The sequence below is a fragment of the Halichoerus grypus genome, chromosome 12 (assembly GCF_964656455.1).
Source record: "Halichoerus grypus chromosome 12, mHalGry1.hap1.1, whole genome shotgun sequence".
Taxonomy (NCBI): domain Eukaryota; kingdom Metazoa; phylum Chordata; class Mammalia; order Carnivora; family Phocidae; genus Halichoerus; species Halichoerus grypus.
This window is the reverse complement of record NC_135723.1, coordinates 20595875-20612105: the sequence shown is the minus strand read 5'-3', so window position 1 is coordinate 20612105 and position 16231 is coordinate 20595875. Positions and strand designations below refer to the sequence as shown.

General features: G+C 47.4%; 1 protein-coding gene and 1 long non-coding RNA gene across 4 annotated transcripts in view; one reads left to right on the top strand and one right to left on the bottom strand.

The window, feature by feature from the left end:
- The window catches only part of LHFPL3 (LHFPL tetraspan subfamily member 3), a 569066-nt gene that overhangs the window by 506727 nt on the left and 46108 nt on the right, over positions 1 to 16231 (top strand). The window contains exon 3 of one of the 3 annotated variants that reach the window (XM_036067461.2): positions 3478 to 3505. The exons of 1 other annotated variant lie outside the window; for it this stretch is intronic. In XM_036067461.2, the coding sequence (XP_035923354.1) occupies positions 3478 to 3494 (17 nt within the window). In that variant the 3' untranslated portion in view covers positions 3495 to 3505. Of the gene's footprint in view, positions 1 to 3477; positions 3526 to 16231 lie in introns of all 3 variants that reach the window. One more of the 3 variants, XM_036067460.2, reaches the window with a different exon arrangement.
- Positions 11817 to 16231, bottom strand: part of LOC118519804 (uncharacterized) — a 29546-nt gene continuing 25131 nt past the window's right edge. Inside the window, exons 3-4 of the long non-coding RNA XR_004909354.2 lie at positions 13225 to 13299; positions 11817 to 12317 (exon numbers count right to left, since the gene is read on the bottom strand). This is a non-coding gene — a long non-coding RNA (uncharacterized LOC118519804). The remainder of the gene's footprint in view (positions 12318 to 13224; positions 13300 to 16231) is intronic.

The following is a 16231-nucleotide window of genomic DNA, read 5'->3' as shown; positions in this document are numbered from 1 at the left end:
ATGGATGTCATTGCTTAGAAAATTACGCTCTTCTCTTGCAACTGGGGAACAGCATGGCTCGGTCATCTGGATCATGAGTCGGGGGTCCACCACTAACCCTGACTCTCCAGCAGGCTGAGACGCTGGTCCTCTGGGGGCCTCATAGCCTTATCTGTAAAACAAAGCAGCAGACTGGGCCATTAATTACCAAGGTCATGTCCAGCCTAGATTTCTGACTCCAACCATAAATTACAGCGCCATCTTATATCTCTCCTCTGAAAGACCTCTCAACTAAAAATCATCTTCACTAGGGCTCTGTTGCATATCTGTTCTTTTCATTGCTACCCTCCACCACTGAGCACTGAAGGCCCAGGAGGTGATGCATTTGAAGGAAAATCAGTCAACACCCAGCGTTCCACCTATTATCTGCTACCACCTAGGAAGTGAGAAATTAAACTATCGAACCTGGACTCCCGAGGCTTAGTGCAAATCACCCAGATATAAAAGAAATACTTACTCAGAGGGACATTAGGGGTTTTTATAAAATTTCTAATGAACGAGACAGCTGTTCACTCAAGTGTGAGTAAATCAAGTGGAAACATAAAGGTTATGACCGCTTTTGTGTTTTGAGTATTATAGAAAAAATTATGTAATGAGTAGAATCTCAGGCTGTTAGTTGATCTGCCGCTGTTAAGAGTGACTGATGAATTTGGTGAGCCCTCTGAACAGTAAACGGTGTCCAGTAGGACCAGTGATGGTACAAGGCCTGTCTGGGTCTGTAGTAGAGAAGGGCATGCTTGGAACCACCAAGCCAGAGCTGCCTTTTGGTAGGGGTAATGCTATTCCTTTTCTCTAAGAAGTCCTCTCCCACTCTAAGGAAGGATGCACACGAAGTATGTCCCATTGCTTCGGCCTTGATTGGAACATGATACCTATGGCCTGGGGGATAATTCTCAGGGGTCAGAGGGATCCAGAAGCTTGTCTTGAGACTTGAGTATATAGCTAAAGCGAAGAACATCAGAATACTCTAAAAATGACTCTGGCATCAGCCCTTCATTTGGTGATAGAACCCATTGTTTTGGCCTTTTTCCTACGCGGGCTTACCCACTTAAACGTAGCCTGACAACTGACGCCTGGGTGTATCAGTACTGCCTTGGAGAGGGTGAGGCCCTGGGACCCCGAGTAGAGCTTAGAAGCTATGGCCATTGGGTCATACTAAAGCTCACACTGCAGGGCACTGGTGGCCCGGCCAGCTTCTCTGCAGCAAGGGCTCCAGCCCTCCGGATGTGGTCCTGTGGCCTGATGGGCTCCTTGACCCTCCCAGAAACATGACGTTGCTTGTCCCATCAACCAGAAAAACGTGACCGCCTCTATCTCTTCTGCTAAAATAGTGACCTTCCAGACAGTATAGAATGAAAGCCTTCCAGTGCAAGAGAATGACTTACTGGAAATGATTCTCTTGGAGATCATCTTGTGTTTCCCATCCTAGTTATAATTTGGCTAATTGCTTAATAATTCTGTTTAAATGTCTCCATTTCTGCAAACATCAATTCATTAGGTCTACTTTTCCTGGTTGGAAATCTCTTTGCTTCTCTGAATATCCTCGGCCCCTTTCTCGCATTTGCACTTTTGCTCAAGCAACATTCTGATGACATAGCTTCCCTTCGCAAAGGTGTTGAACAGATCAAGGTGTCTCTCTGCGTTCCAGAACCCGAGCACTGTAACCTGTGTCCTTGAAACGATGCCTGTGATTGGGAAAAATCTCAGACTGTGTTTTTAAAAAGCCAGCTTCCCTGCCAAACCAAGCTGCAATCACCAGCAGCCCTAACCCCCTCCTGCAGCGGAGGGCATGCCATCTGGCAGGGTGAGAGGCTGCCCGAGACAGGAAAACCCAGGTCCAACCTTGAGGAGCCTGCAGCTCATCCGGCAGCTGGAGAATTCAACTCTGGGGTACCCTTGCACATAAGAATAGTATCCACGTTAAAACTCTGCTTCAAGCAGGAGCCTTCTCAAGCACACCCATCCGTGGTGGGGCACCATGGATACACACACACACACACACACACACACACACACACACACGTACACACATGCCCTGCACGTAGCTGGAAGCTGAACACCCTGGAGGTGTCTGTGCTTCAGGGCGGGGGCTGGGGAGGCGGGTGGTGAGCATGCTACCCGTGGGGGCAGCCTGTGACTCACCTTTTCTGGCAAAGGTCAGTGAGGCGAAACAGACGCAGACATGTTCCTTATTATTCGCTCCCTCTGTCCCCTACCAGCTGAAAACTTCCAATGTTGCTTTTCCTTTTTCCTTTGAAAAATTTAGCACCCGCCCATCCGACTGTACCCACCACATCACTTCGTCTAGATGCTCCCATTCCTAAAGGAGCCAACACAATCCCCCACACCTTGGAGAAAGTGGGAAAACTTAGAGTGACAGCGGAGGAACCTGAAGCTTCCCCCTGGGAAACCTTCTGGGACCCGTGATGAGTAAGAAGTGACATAGTCAGCAAGCAAAAGAAGGAAGCAGGAAGGGCGCCCGCATCCCATTGTTCCCGCGGGACAGCAACATCCTGCCGAGTGGGCTCAGAGCCGGCAGAATGGTTCTGGGAAGGAAGGGAGGACTGAAAGCTGTCCTCCTGCCTGCCCTGGTAAACCACTTGGTTCTCATGACCCTCCCGTCCTTGCACCAGCGCCTTAAACAATTCTGTGCGTGAAGCCGGTTCAAAAACACAAGACACCGTCAGTCCAAAGGGTAATCCCTGATGATGCGTATATGGCCTTAAATTGTCCAACATGAACCGGGCCTCGGGGTTCTAACTGATCTATGGGTATGCGATTGATTTTTATTTATCTTTCTTTAAAAGCTACTCTGAATTGCTTTGGAATTTGAAATAATGCCCTCAAAGAATTATTGCAACACCTGAAACCATTGCCCATCCTGTGCGTTTCTAACTTTGTCTGTTTCTCCTGAATGCTTTGATTTGTTTCTGTTGTTTTTTTCTTACTGAGCATCTAAAATTCTCTGTGAGTCCTTGGCTCTCCATAAATGTTTGATCATCTAGTCTGGGTGGTACTGCCTGAGGAAGCCAAAGGTAAAACTAATGATAACAATGGTATCTAATACTTAGATAACGCTCAGTGGTGAATAGGACTGTTCCAGGTATTTCATGTGTATCATTCATGCCCTCCTCACCACAATCTTATGAGGTAAGTGCTCCTGTTGGACCCATTTTACAGATGAGGAAACTGAGACCCAGAAAGATAAGACGCTTGCCGGGGTCACACAGCTAACACGTGGCAGAAACAAGATATGAAACCAGGATATGGCTCCCAGAACTCTGCCTTTCGTCACGGTGAACCACCACGTGTGTTTTTCTGCACGCCGTGACCGGGATGGCCAGGAATGACATTGTTACTTTTAACCATGAAAAAGAAGTGCAAGCTCTTCACTTATTTTACCTTTAACCGTTCTGTTTTTCCCTCCCAAACTCTCAGACGATGGAAATGCTTAAAGCAAACTAAGGTAGTGTGAGACCACACCATGTAAGTGTGAGCATGGCTCCTTGTGGGTCCGGCTGTTGTGTTGTGCGCTTCTGCCTACTGCCCCCGCATGTTTTCTCCGCTGCTCTCCGCTGACTCCCGCTTTCGCCGCTTGGCGCTTGGGCCGCATGAACCGTCACTTTTAAGCCATAGATCTTCTGTCTCGGTCCTGATTTTGTATTTGTGCTTCTCTCTCCCAAAATCCCCGGCACCTCGGCAAGAGCCAGAGCACGTGAAGCTGTCAGCCTGGCACCTGCCCAGGGAAGGAGCAGGGGACTCCTGGGGAAGGCGTTGGGTCATTGTTCTCTGACAATGAGCCCTCAGATTGTCAGCTTTTAGGATTCTAGGCATGTGTCCACATTCTTGCGGTGACACCAGCTTCACGGTGTGGAAACATCCGTGGGCTTCACCACACTGGTCATGGTCACCGACCGCCCACCTTTGCTGTGTAGTGTCCTTCCGGGGCTGCCAGCCTAAACAGTTTCTTGTTCTGGGAGTCTTCGTGTAGGCGTGAATGCTATGTGAAAATAAATACCATCGTGCCCCGTGGCAGGGCTAAAATGAGCCAGGGAGAGAAGTAGTAAACTTCTCGTTTATTATTTCTCTCTGTTCGTATGTATATGATGGGCACACATACATATATTAAACATGCGATCATGAAGGAGAAGATAATGGCTTTTAAGCCAAATAATGGGCTCTCTTGGCGCTTCATTCACACAATGGTGTTTTGGTGCTCCCTGAATCCACATAAACTATATTTCCACTTTGAGTGAGTTTAGTATGTGATAAACTAGACTGACAGAATAAATAAATTGCAGAGGAGGAATTTGTGCCTGACAAAGAGAATATCTGGAACGTTTAAAATATAACCCTGTCTCACTGTACGGCCGTCCCCACCTGCCAGCGACCTCAGGCCTGGATCGGCTTATTCTCAGTCTCGCTGAAGTTTCAAGTGCGTGTTCAGTGGGCATTAGTAAGGAGGAAATTTTCCAAGTTAGTTGTCAGAGATGACAAGAACTTAAAATTGGAGGGGCTCTCACAACATGTATCCCCTTGGTGTTGAGACCCCAACCCGCCATTTAGAAGTGCACAGAATTCTGGAGCTGACAGGTCCTTAGAGATGATGGGTCCTTCACTCCAAACCCCTTAATTCACAGAAGATGACTGGGAGGGAAAGTAACTTGCCCCAGACGACGGGGCAGAGGCTGGGTTAAATCCCAGTCCTCCTCTTTCCATTGAGGCATCTCACCAGTGTATGGTCCCAGCTCATTTCTCACTGGGAGAGAACCCCCTGCACAGCCAAAGAGCTTTTTTTTTTTTAAAGTGAATGAAAATGAAGGAGCTGACATCCCAAGAAAAGACTCTGGTCCCAGTCCTGGCTGTGCCATAAACATCTGGGTGAGCTTGGGGAAGTTACTGTGCCTCTCTGGACCTCAGGCTCCTCACCTGTAAAACAAGTGTGAGAACAGCTGATTTCAGTAAATATGTAATGCTAATTTGCTCACGAACCTCCAGCTGCTTTCATGCGGGTCCTCCCAGCCATGTTCATTTCCCACTACAGAATTATGAAGAAAGTTCAGTCGGGCTGTGCAAACCCGAGCAAGAGCCCCGTGAGTCTCTGTTACCAACTGAAGGGGGACAAAGGAAGGAGGGAGAAGGTGTGGGTGAGAAGCAAGCAGCCTGCCTCCTCACACAATCCCGAGAAACCAAGGGAGATGCAGCAAACTCCAGACTTGGTTATCTCCGATTTCTGCCGTTTGGGGCTAGCTAGCTGATGTCTATTTTTCTCCATCGCAAGATGCCAGGCCCAGTATGTGAACAAGGTTACATTTTCTCTTTCCAGTGTATTGCTTACTGAGTTAACGGGGCTAGGGAAGTCTCTGAGGCAATCCAAGAATAATTGAAAAGCCAGCAGACGCCCACAGATGCCACCTTCAGCAAAGTTGTGAGATACAGCCCTTGTTCTCATAAAACTATAGAAATGCAGATATGAACGAAATATGCAATGTCATTTTAACAGGGCTTGCTTTTTCCATGGGAAATTCATGGCATTTTTATGATGAATCTTTTTTATGAAGCAAAGAATCGTCACTTGATTTAACAATTTTGCCCATTTGGGCTTCTGTATATCAAGTTTAGCTTAAAGTGCATCTTTTTTCAAAGTGGCCCCTCTGGTCTGCAGCCGTCTCCTTTGGATCTGCCCCTGATTCAAAGTTGGGTGGGAAGAGCAGGTCAGGATATGGCAGGGATGGGGAGGATCACAGAGGTGGATAATTGCCTGCTCACTTCTTAGGTTCTCATGCTGCTGGACAAAATGTAGCCCTGCATAAAAGCTGTGAGCTCAGAAAGTATCACTGGGCTAGAATTTCAGCCCCAGGATTTTGGTGGAGCGGGGACTTCAGAGGGCAAATCTGGCTGGAAACCAGGTTGTGTTAGACGACTCATAAAGCTGCGTTTGCGTGGTACCTCATCCTGGATTGAAAAATGTCGCTCTACCACGTCCTTTGGAGAGAGCAGCTGTTGAAAATGATGCTAAGAGCCCGCAGGCCCCTTCCTGGGGACCATCATTGCCCCAGTATTCCAAGCCCTTCTCCAGAGACAACCATTAGCGCAGTTTGAAGAGGAAAACGCCTCCTTGGGCAGCCACGCAAGACCAGTTGTCCCACTGAGGATACTGGACAGGCAGGCAGAGGTGGTGAGCTCCTCACGCTGCTTTTGCCTTTGCTGGAGAATACAGGGGCCAGTGGGAGAGGCACTTTCCTGGGCTTCTTCCAGGTCCTTCCTGGCCCCTTCCTAAGGTAATCGCGGTCCTGCTGAGCCCTCTAGTGGCCGTGTTGGTAACTGCAGGCGTCTGAGCCAGGCGGGGAGGAGCCGCACACACCCTGGTGAACCACAGCCGTGCGTGGCCTCGGGGGGGTGTGGAGGCCTCAGCCTGCAACACTTTCTATATGGGGAATAAAGGGAGCCTCTGTGGCCGGAGACTCCTGAAATATCAGCCCGGAGGCTGGTGGCCTGTCCCGTGAACATGTCCCGCAGGCTCCTAGCCTTGTAATGAGAACTTGTTTTGTGCCTCGGTGATTCCAGCTCAGCTGTGGGACCTACGGAAGTGCTGGATTTGGCCGATCCTTCACGGCTCGCCCTAGAACAGAGGCCTGTAACTCCACTGTGACCTGAAACCAAGCTGAGCTCCTGAGAGTCTGAAAAGCCAGCCCCCAGCAGCCTGACAAACACAACAGCCCACATTTGCTCCCCAAGGGCCTTGGGTAGACCAGCCTGGCTTGGGGGGCACGCAGCCCTGCTTGGCCTCCCCAGACGCTCACCTCCCAGAGGGACAGAAAACAAGCCCTCCACCACCACTGCCTCCCACACTCTGATCCTCAGGGCTCCCTGAGAACAGTTAAGTAGGTTACCCTTGATGGACACAAAACTAAATTGTTGTAATTGTTCTAACCCAGTGGTGTTCTCAGACCAGCAACATCAGGATCACTCAGGAGCTCAGAAGAAAGGCGGATTCTCAGGCCCTGCCCCAGCCCCACCAAATCAGAAACTCCGTAAATGGGGCCCAGCCATCTCCAGGTGATCCTGAGGCCGCCTCAGTAGTTTCAGAACCACTTCGAGCTTCGATTCACAAATGTCAATAGATGCAAGATTACAAACACTCGCCTTATTTAAAATGTGGATTCTGACCCCTCCCCCCACAGGGATTTAGTAGCTCTGAAGTGGGGATGCAGATATCTGCTTTTGAAACCATCATTCCGTGTAATTGTGCTGTGGATGATTCACACACCACCATTTTGAACTTCTGCTCCAGAACAAGGAGCAGGACCATCTCCTCTAGCACCGGTTAGCTTCCTCTTTTGAATTACAAGTAAATACTGTTCTCACATCTCGCTGGTCATGAAAGAGATCTCAGTAAGTGTATCATAGTACTCCAAGTCTTTTGTATTGTCACAAATTTGTTTTTGCTGCAGCCGTGAGGAGAATCTCGGTGGAATCTGTATCATAATCTGAAAGTGAGATCTTTCTCTGGGAAGTGATGTTAATTACTGAGAGACCAGGAAGAAGAGGAAGCCTATGGCTTCTTAGGAGTCTGGATCTCTGGGGTGGCGTGCCAGGCTTGGCCAAGAAGCTGTGTGTCGTCTCTAGGCTGTGAGCCTATCAAATAGGGAGTTGCCTTTCTTCTCCCTTCTTGAAGAGCGAGAGAGTTAACGGTGATTTCCCAGTAGGACCCAAGAGGCTAGTTCAGTCTACCATTGCCAGGAAGAAAGCGTTTTCAAAACTTGAGGCTGTGAGTACACTTGGCTCATGTGGCCTCTGCACTGATCACCCTGGAAATGTAGAATTAATTTCCGTGAAGATTTTTGTGACTGAAATGTCCCAGCTCTCCTCAACACAGGGCCCTGCTAGGAACTCCAGAGAGGATTTGCCATTGTTCTCTGTCCCATGTCACATTCCCATTTCACCCCCCAGCCCAGTTCCGTCCAGAGCACCCACACCTTCCCAGGGCACTCATTCTTCAGGAAGTACTGAGATTAATATGCCAAGTCACACTTTCCGGGATGTGCTGAGCCGGGCAAGAGGCTTGGAGCTGAGCTTCCTGGTAGCTAGTTCTCATGGGCATTGTCTGACACCAGCATGCACAGATGTTGTCTGCTTGGGGGCAGCAGCTTGATCAGGTCAAGCTTCTAGTCTTTCCGGTATGTTGGTAGATCAGGCAAAGCGCTGGCTCACTTCCTGCCCGCCTTCCTTCGTTCCCACCTTCCTTCATCTTCTTCCCCTTACCCATCCTCCCATGCTCCCTTTCCCATATTTTCTCTGCTTCTGTGACTTTCTGCAGCTTTTTCCCTCTCTTTCTCTCCATTCTTCTTGTTGGGCCTCCCTTAATCCTGGAAAGCAGGTGCCCACCCCACCCCACCCCCAGGGGCTCAAGGGCCTCTCCAGCGGGCTGGAGCCGCGTGCACCCTGCCAGGCAGGGACCCCACCTTCACTTCCTATAAAGCACAATTAGGAGATAGACTTCCCATCTGCCCTTGCACAGACGGAGGGGGAGAGAGGGAAGCAAGAAAGAGGAGCTGCAAAGGAACACCCAAAAAGAAATCACAAATGGAGTTCAAACTTACTCTGTGTCCAGGAGTGCAGCCCACTCTCCCAGCAGTGGGGGTTGGGTCAAAGCACCAGGCTTAGAACCCTCAGCGGGCGGGGAGAACTGAGGGCAGTGCTGAACATGGGGCGGTATCGAGAGAAAAGAAGGCTTTGTCCAAGGAACAAATCCACTCCTCAGAGAGATGTTTGTGGATCAGGAGGGACCCTGTTGGGAGCGGGAAATGGGCAGGGCTGGCCTTGCTGACAGGGGCATTGACTCTCCTCTGGCTCACTTGCTCTTTGCTCCTGCATGCAGGCCCAGCTCCAAGAGTACACCACTGACCAGTGTAGTCCCATAGGGACCTAAGCTCAGAAGGGCCCCATGCTTGGGGTTTAATGCTGTGCAGCCCCAGGCTTAAAACTATGTTGTATAAGTGAAGTCTGATGGGGCAGTGGAAGCTTGGAGCATGCAAGGGGGTGCGGAGGCTCAGAGACTTTTTATGGGGCCCTGCTTCCTGCTGCCACGCCCATCAGAAGTTCCCAGCTGGAGGGGGAGGGGGATTTCTCCACCCACTTTCCTGTCCCCTGGAACCCAAGCCTGCCCAGCCTCCCCTCCTTGGGCCTGGCCAGTGAGCACTGCCACCTTCTGCCCCAGGAAGGGCCTGGGCACAGGTGGGGAAGATCCTGGGTGGGTGCACCTGTCCTGCAGCATCTTGGGGCGGGGCATAGCAGTGGCCACCTGGGCCCAGGATAGCAGCGCTGTGTCTGTCTGGTGGACATCAGGCAGGAGGCCACCACTCAGTGAGGGATGGACCTGCCGCCCACTCCTGATCCAGTTCCCAAGTCCAGAGATTGCAGTCCCCTGGGGGGTAACTTATCACCATTGGTTGGGGAGACCACCGGTGGGAAGGGGAGATTCCCCAGGCCCTGCTTCAAGCCAGGGAACAATACATCGGTCCATCAGCGGGTGGGAGGGGTGATATCAGCAGCAATCAGATCCGAGTGGGCACACAGGGCAAGGGCTCCCAGCCAGCTCCCTCAAGCCCGCTCTCTACCTGGGGGAACCCTCTCTTCCTTCCCAACCCTCCCGAATCTGTGTTGGTATTTTCCAGCCAGTTCAAGGCATCCTCCTGAGACGAAATACAAATTGCGTGATCTCAGTGATTGTACAAATCAGCTAAATGCTCTGACATTTACATTTAAAACTAGCACAGCACAATGTAAAAATGAATGATGAAATTCATGCTAATAATTAAACGGTTTAACTTTATTTCCCTAGAAGGACATTAAATAGCAAATAAAGAGAAGCCTGGGTGGCTAAGTCGGTTAAGCATCTGCCTTCAGCTCAGGTCATGATCCCAGAGTCCCGGCTCCTTGCTCAGCGGGAAGTCTGCTTCTCGCTCTCCTTCTTCCCCTCTCCCCTGCTCATGCTCGCTCTCTCTCTCTCAAATAAATAAAATCTTAAATAAATAAATAGCAAATAAAATACACCATGACTAGTGGTGATTGCACAACAGTGTGAATGTATTTAATCCCATCAAACTGTACACTTAAAAATGTGCAAAATGTACATGTAACATATAAATATAAAAAAGGTTAAGAGAGCAAATTTGATGTTCTATGTATTTTACAATAAGAAAAGAAGAGTTGGGGGAGCCTGGGTGGCACAGTCGGTTAAGCCTCTGTCTCTGGCTCAGGTCATGATCCCGGGGTCCTGGGATCGAGCCCCGCATCGGGCTCCCTGCTCAGTGGAGAGCCTGCTTCTCCCTCTCCCTCTGCTGCTCCCCCACCCCGCTCCTGCTTGCTCTCTTTCTCTCTCTCAAATAAATGAATAAAATATTTTTTTTTAGAAAAAGAGTAAACACAAACACCATGACAAGGGAAGAGAGAGACCACAAGAAAGAAGGAAAAAATCTTCATATTGTAATACCTTTAATGGCACTTTTTCCCACTTTCTGAACAATTTTCATTTAGCCCTGGCCTGCAAATTTTGTAGCTCATTGCCTGTACCTCAGTCTCCCCTGACTAGGAGATGATCGTTAATTCTCACACAGTGTTAAGAGGTGAAATTCTTTTTTTTTTTTTAAGATTTTATTTATTTATTTGAGAGAAAGAGAACACAAACAGGGGGAGCGGCAGAGGGAGAGGGAGAAGCAGACTCCCCACTGAGTGGGGAGCACTGACGCTCAGTCCCAGGACCCTGAGATCATGACCTGAGCCAAAGGCAGACTCTTAACTGCCTGAGCCACCCAGGCGCCCCGAGGTGAAATTCTAATCCTGTGGGGAGAAAAAGTTTCCAGTCTATGACTAAAGGTAATTTCCATCTTAGCATCCATCCGTCCATAGGAGAAAAAAAGGAGGAAATGTAAAACAACAAAGAGATTCTTGTGTTTGGATGAGCACCCAGTCACCTTTTGAGGTGACCTCGTACATGCACAGGACAGCTGAGGTTCCATGGTGAGGTCAATTCATCATGAGAGCCCCTCTTCAAGAATGTAGCTTCTCAGGGGCGCCTGGGTGGCTCAGTCGGTTAAGCATCTGCCTTCGGCTCAGGTCATGATCCCGGGGTCCTGGGATGGAGCCCTCCCTCTCCCTCTGCTTCTCCCCCTGTTGTGCTCCCTCTCTGTCTCTATCTCAAATAAATAAATTCTTTTTTAAAAACGTAGTTTCTCACACTCAACACAACCGTCTGCACTTTCAGCACATTGCAAATGACTTAGGTCATTTATCACCCTCCTGTCTGAAGTCTGGCGCCTCATAAGATAATTAATAAGCTTGTAGCTTCTTATAGCTACGAGAGAGTATAGCAACTTGGCCCTTCCTTCCAGGTTAAGAAAACTTTATCTGAACTGAGGTTGCTATGGCTTATAAATTCTTCATAATGACTCTCCATCGACTGGTAATGTATCCACCCAAACACACCTTTCTTTGCACTCTTGTGAACCTCAGTAAGCTCTTTAGGCAGACGTGGGAAGCTTAATGTATTTCCTGTGAAATTGTACCATTCTCCTTGATCAGCTTATCCCAGCTTTGCAAATTGAAAAAAAATTCATTCCTGGCACCAACATCCTGTTAAATTGGTTCTGATTAATAATTGAATCTTGAGACCTTTTCAAGGCAACATTCACAACAGCAGATTAGTGGGGGAGGGGACAGAGGTGCCAGATTAGCCCCGCGTCATGATGGAACAGACTCATGACCTCAGACGGAGGTTAAATGCGGAGTGCAGATTCCAGGAGAGTTTAATTCCATAGAAAAATCATGGAAATACACAGAAACTTCTCCCTGGCTGACTGAGGGGCCTAGCATTTATTTCTAGTAATAGACTTTGAATGCTGATCTAGAGGCATTCTTCTTGGACTTGGAGTGTGCTGTGGGTCATATTTTTGTGGTTCACATTAAGCTTTCTTAGATGTTGAATTATTTACAATGGCACTGCAGAATATTTCTTCCTTAATCCTGAGGGAGAAAATACAGTCCTCCTGAAATGTCAGACTGAGAAACAGATAGGCTCCTAGCTTTACAACCCAAGAGCATAGCCCTTGTGGATGATTTCCAGGCATAGAGTGTGTCCAAATGACTCTAGATCTTCATGCCACATCCTTTAAGCATGTCTATACTTGCTCAACACCAGATTCTCCCAGCCCAGTCTATGACTGAAGGTAATTTCAATCCTATTCTTCTTTCAGCCATTGGAGCAAAAAGAAGGACACCTAAAAGTAAAAGAACAGATTCCTGCTTTTAGATGAGCAGCCATCACATTTTTAAGTAACCTCTAGATTTTCTTGACAGAGAACTTTAGGCTGCCCTAAAATGTTGCATCAACTATCTGGGGGACTGGTTTAAAATGTTGGAGATGACCCTCTTCCCAGATCTTCAGATTCTGACTCTTTGGGGATTTTTTAGTTAATCCAGAAACTCTTGTGTGGTAAAATTTGAGAACCACTGACCTCCAGACACTTTCATTAATTTCAGTGAATTGTTGTATTCTCAAAACTCAAGGGTCCAACAGTTCTGTTGCATACATGGGAATCTTTAAATCACTTGCTTAGTAAAACTAATTTGTGTGTTTTGTAATTCCCAGAGATTGAGAGCAAATGTCTTTCAACATTCATTCTTTCAATAGGCAGGTATTGAGGCTACACTATGACCTGGGCACCTGCCCGAGGTTCTGTAAATTAACTGACCTTCACAGCTCTCTGAGCAGTAACACTCTGCATGTTTGGTATATTTAGGAAGACCCCAGGCTGCAAGCCAGGGATGAGAAGTGAATCCTAGGCTTAGGGAAAAAGGGAATCCTGACAGCAAAGAGACTCCCAACTCCCTTGCATGATTGTGATTCCGTTGTTTGCCAAGGTCTTTGTCTCTTTTGTCTCATTTCATCCTCATGATGATCTGTGACGGAGGTATGAATATATTGTCCCCGTTTTACAGATAACGATACTATAGCTCAGTGAAGCTATTCAACTAGAAAGCAGTGAAGCAGGGATTCCCTCCCAGCAGCCTGCTTCTAGAATGCAGGCTCTTATTCAACAGCATTCCAGCTGTCAGAAGTGTTCCTTTCCCTAATAAGGTAGAAAGCAGGAGGTGATGCTATCAGATATGAATATTTTATATTACCATGTGGCCACCTCATTTCTATTCCACTGGTGATTCCTTCTGTATTAAATCCATGAAGCAGGTGTGGATGCCACGCTGTGGGGATACAAAACAAATAGATGTGTGTTTCAAGAGGCTCCCAATTACCAAGTCACTCAGTCACACAGAAAGTCTAGAATTAGAACTAAGAACCCCCCAAAGTCCTTGAGCAATCTTGAGGCCATTCAGCTGCCCAGCCTGCCTTTCTAAAACTCTCCTAGGAGAAGTAGCTGCACATCCCTCGCATTATTGTGATGTCAAAATTACTCTGCCGGCTGGGCTGTCCTTACTCGAGCAAAACCACTCCTGGGGACAGTAAATTTGGAACCAAATCCTCTTCGTCGTGCCATCTGGAGATTTTTAATATTTTAACATCTTTCAACGTGTGAAATTCAGTCTTTTTCTTCTTTCTGAATGCTGGTAAAAAATTTCCTGGGCTCCCAATCCTGGCCCCCTCCACACCATCACTAATAACAAAACTATGCATTAGAACAGCGGAGAGGTTTCTAGCTGAAGGTTCTGCAGGAGAGAAGTAGGGCATGTGGTTTGCCGTCATTACCATGTAGCAGCTTCTGTGCTAGGTAGAGTCTAGTTGAAATAAGTTGGTAAATTCTAGCTCGGTCCCAGGCTACCTCCTGCTATGAAGGCTGAAGCCAATCTAGGATATCTACTGTGGGTATGAAAACTGTGTAAAACTATCCTGAAGATCCCATAGACTTGCCCTGAAAGCTAGCGTTGCAGACCTCTTTCACCCAGACTAATGAATCTGTCAGAATTTTCCTCAGCCCCTTTGACATTACAGACCTTATAGGTACCCCAGTACTCCAGGGGGTTCCCTAGGGGCTCCCCTACAAGCTGTGAGACCTGAGGCAGGCTCAGATCTTACAGCACACATAACTCACAGGCCTCCCTGCCCCTCCCAATTTGGTCCCCAAAGCAGAGCTCTCTCCAGAGACCCCCTCTCAAATGTAAATATGGACAGAGAGTATGTCTCGCTCTGCCGGGCTCAGACTTTGTCAGCACCCCAAGCTGCTTCCCCCCACCTTGAGAACCCTCAGTTCAGGATTACCACCCACACCCTGTCTGCTTTCTCCACCTGCATTCCTAGGTAGCCGAGCAGAGCCAGAGAAAGCCCCCAAAGATGGTGTTGTATCTACTGCATCCCCACACAGCTAACCCCTGCTGAGCATTCCTTGCCACCTGGTGCCTCCTTCCTTCATTCCTCGCTGGTCCCTCATGCCTCCTTCCCACAAGAGACTCCAGACCTCTTCCTCTTTGCTCCAGCCTGCAACACACCTCCCCCCTCGGTGGACCCCACCAGTCCCTGTGCCAAGATGAAGCTCATCCAGTGACAACTTCAAATTTCTGCTTGCCCACTCAAACCTTTTCTTTATTGTCACCCTTTTTTTATTCCTTCATCTCTGGTCTCTTTCCTTTTTCTGATCCAGAGACTACTCCCACGCCCCTTCCCAGCCGCTGGGAGCCACCATTCTGCTTTCTGTCTCTATGATTTTTTTAATCATTTTATTTTATTTTGGTTTTTTTTCATCGTGATAAGTGTACTCTTTAATCTTCATCCCCTATTTTCCCCATCTCCCACCCACCTCCCCTCTGGAAACCATCAGTTTGTTCTCTGTATTTAAGAGTCTGTTTCTTGGTTTGTCTCTCTCTCTCTCTCTCTTTCTCTCTCTCTCTTTTTCTTTGCTTATTTGTTTTGATTTTTAAATTCCACATATGAGTGAGATCAAATGGTATTTGTCTTTCTCTGACTTATTTCACTCAGCATCATACTCTCTAGCTCTATATCATTGCAAATGGCAAGACTTCATTCTTTTTTGTGGCTGAATAATATTCCATTACATATATATATATATATATATATATATATATATATATATATCACATCTTCTTTTTTTGTGGCTGAATAATATTCCATTACATATATATATATATATATATATATATATATATATATATATATATATATATATCACATCTTCTCTATCCCTGCATCTTTCAATGGATATTTGGGCTGCCTCCATAACTTAGCTATTGTAAATAATGCTACAATAAACATCGGGGTGCATGTATCCCTTTGAATTACTGTTTTTGTTTTTGTTTTTTTTTATAAATACCCAGTAGTGTGATTCCTGGATCATAGATATTTCAATTTTTAACTTTTTGAGGAAACTCCATATTGTTTTCCACAGTGGCTGCACCAATTTGCATTCCCACCAACAGTGCACGAGGGTTCTTTTTTCTCCACATCCTCTCCAGCACTTGTTGTTTCTTGTGTTTTAGATTTCAGCTGTTCTGACAGGTGTACAGTGATAGCTCATTGCAGTTTTGATTTGCATTTCCCTTATGATGAGTGATGTTGAACATCTTTTCATGTGTCTTGGCCATCTGGATGTCTTCTTTGGAGAAACATCTGTTCATGTCTTCTGCCCATTTTTAATTGGGTTATTTGTTTTTTGGGTATTAAGATGTATCAGTTTTTTTATATATTTTGGATACTAACCCTTTACAGGATGTGTCATTTGCAAATATCTTCTCCCATTTAGTAGGTTGCCTTTTGGGGCGCCTGGGTGGCTCAGTCATTAAGTGTCTGCCTTCGCCTCAGGTCATGATCCCAGGGTGCTGGGATTGAGCCCCACGTCGGGCTCCCTGCTCAGTGGGAAGCCTCCTTCTCCCTCTCCCACTCCCCCTGCTTGTGTTCCCTCTCTCACTGTCTCTCTCTCTGTCAAATAAATAAATAAAATCTTTAAAAAAGGGCGCCTGGGTGGCTCAGTTGGTTAAGCGACTGCCTTCGGCTCAGGTCATGATCCTGGAGTCTCCGGATCGAGTCCCGCATCGGGCTCCCTGCTCAGCAGGGAGTCTGCTTCTCCCTCTGACCCTCCCCCCTCTCATGTGCTCTCTCTCGCTCTCTCATTCTCTCTCTCAAATAAATAAATAAAATCTTTAAAAAAAAAAAATCTTTAAAAAAAAA